This window comes from Phytophthora parasitica (genome assembly GCF_000247585.1).
Source record: "Phytophthora parasitica INRA-310 unplaced genomic scaffold supercont2.2, whole genome shotgun sequence".
NCBI classification, from domain to species: domain Eukaryota; phylum Oomycota; class Peronosporomycetes; order Peronosporales; family Peronosporaceae; genus Phytophthora; species Phytophthora nicotianae.
This window is the reverse complement of record NW_008648988.1, coordinates 929,980-931,246: the sequence shown is the minus strand read 5'-3', so window position 1 is coordinate 931,246 and position 1,267 is coordinate 929,980. Positions and strand designations below refer to the sequence as shown.

General features: G+C 46.0%; 1 protein-coding gene across 1 annotated transcript; it reads right to left on the bottom strand.

The window, feature by feature from the left end:
• Positions 1–361: 361 nt before the first annotated feature.
• Positions 362–543, bottom strand: PPTG_20916 (hypothetical protein; the record flags this gene model as incomplete). Its single annotated transcript, XM_008894343.1, has 2 exons — positions 362–405; positions 474–543. 2 exons carry the CDS (start codon positions 541–543, stop codon positions 362–364), a joined length of 114 nt encoding a protein of 37 aa, XP_008892591.1.
• Positions 544–1,267: the final 724 nt, after the last annotated feature.

Genomic DNA, 1,267 nt, shown 5'->3' with positions numbered 1-1,267 from the left:
ATGTACCAGGTATCTCAAGAGTGACTGGGCACTCTTCATGTAACTTGGGTACACTTGGGGTATTGACAGATTGTGCTGACCTGCATCTACGACATTGACCTAAGTGTCGCTGCGTTCATTATGGGGTCTCGACGCGGTCTATTTCTCGTTGGGGTTTACTGTTTCGTCGTAGAGGTAATGTGATACCGAACACGCGAAATACAAGAAAGACGCGATGGCCGCCAGAATGCATTAAGTTCGTCAAGGGTAGCATCCATGCTTTTATATTGAAGAGCTTCAAGTCTCTATCCAGTCTACATTTCCGTCACTACAAACGTTTCGACGGCTACTATATGCCGTGCTCTTCGTTGTGACCTCTGCCTTAACGCAAAGTCTTGACAAAGCAAGCCAGAGACAGCGTTCCCGCTGAAATCGACACTTACTATCATTGTGTGAGGAATAAAAGGTAATGGGAGGGTCATACGTCGTTCTACGATTCGTGTATGGCTGCCCAACCTTAACGTGGAGCTGGACTTGCAGTTTGTCGGGCAATGGCAATCCCATTGTCACACTAGCAGACACGTAGCAAACTAGAAAAAGCGTCCCGCTTCGAATGACAGGAGACCTTAGTTACTTACCGATTGGCGGGCGAAGTGTTGGAAAGGTGTTGTAGAGGTGTTGTAGAGGAAGTAGGCGTCGAAGAGGACGAAGTGAAGAAGGTGAAGTGAGGCCGAGAAGGAAAGTTGAAAAGTGATTGATGTAAGGCTTAGCTTAAAAACCAAAAACAAAAACTTGGTGCAACCATCATGAACCTGCACTCCCTTACATGTACCCAAGACGACACTCTTGGAAGCCCCACCTTACTCATTGAATCTCTCTTTGATGACCCGAGGCTGATGCGCGACCAGTGTGAACTTCAACATTCTTCTACAACCGAACATTTGTCGACTTGGGTTGCCTTAGAAGTCACTGTAGACTGTAGTGCATTCAGCTCTGGGAATGTTCGTCCCTCATTGCTGCGAACTTAACATGAAGGCGTAGGACAGTGCGCAGGTAAGCGCTTGTTCAGGTCTACAAGCTTGAAAAGAAATACCCGCGCTTAGCCTTGTGGTGTGGTATTGCGTTGTAAGCACGGTTTTGCTTTATCACCGGGTAGGATTAACTTATTTTTAACGTTAGTTTATGTTCTAGCTTTAGATTCACGAAAAGTAGTTATAGTTGTTTTAGAGGCGCTATTTATAAGCCAACGTTGATGCAAAGCACAGTAGAGACCTTTCGAAGAGAGTGG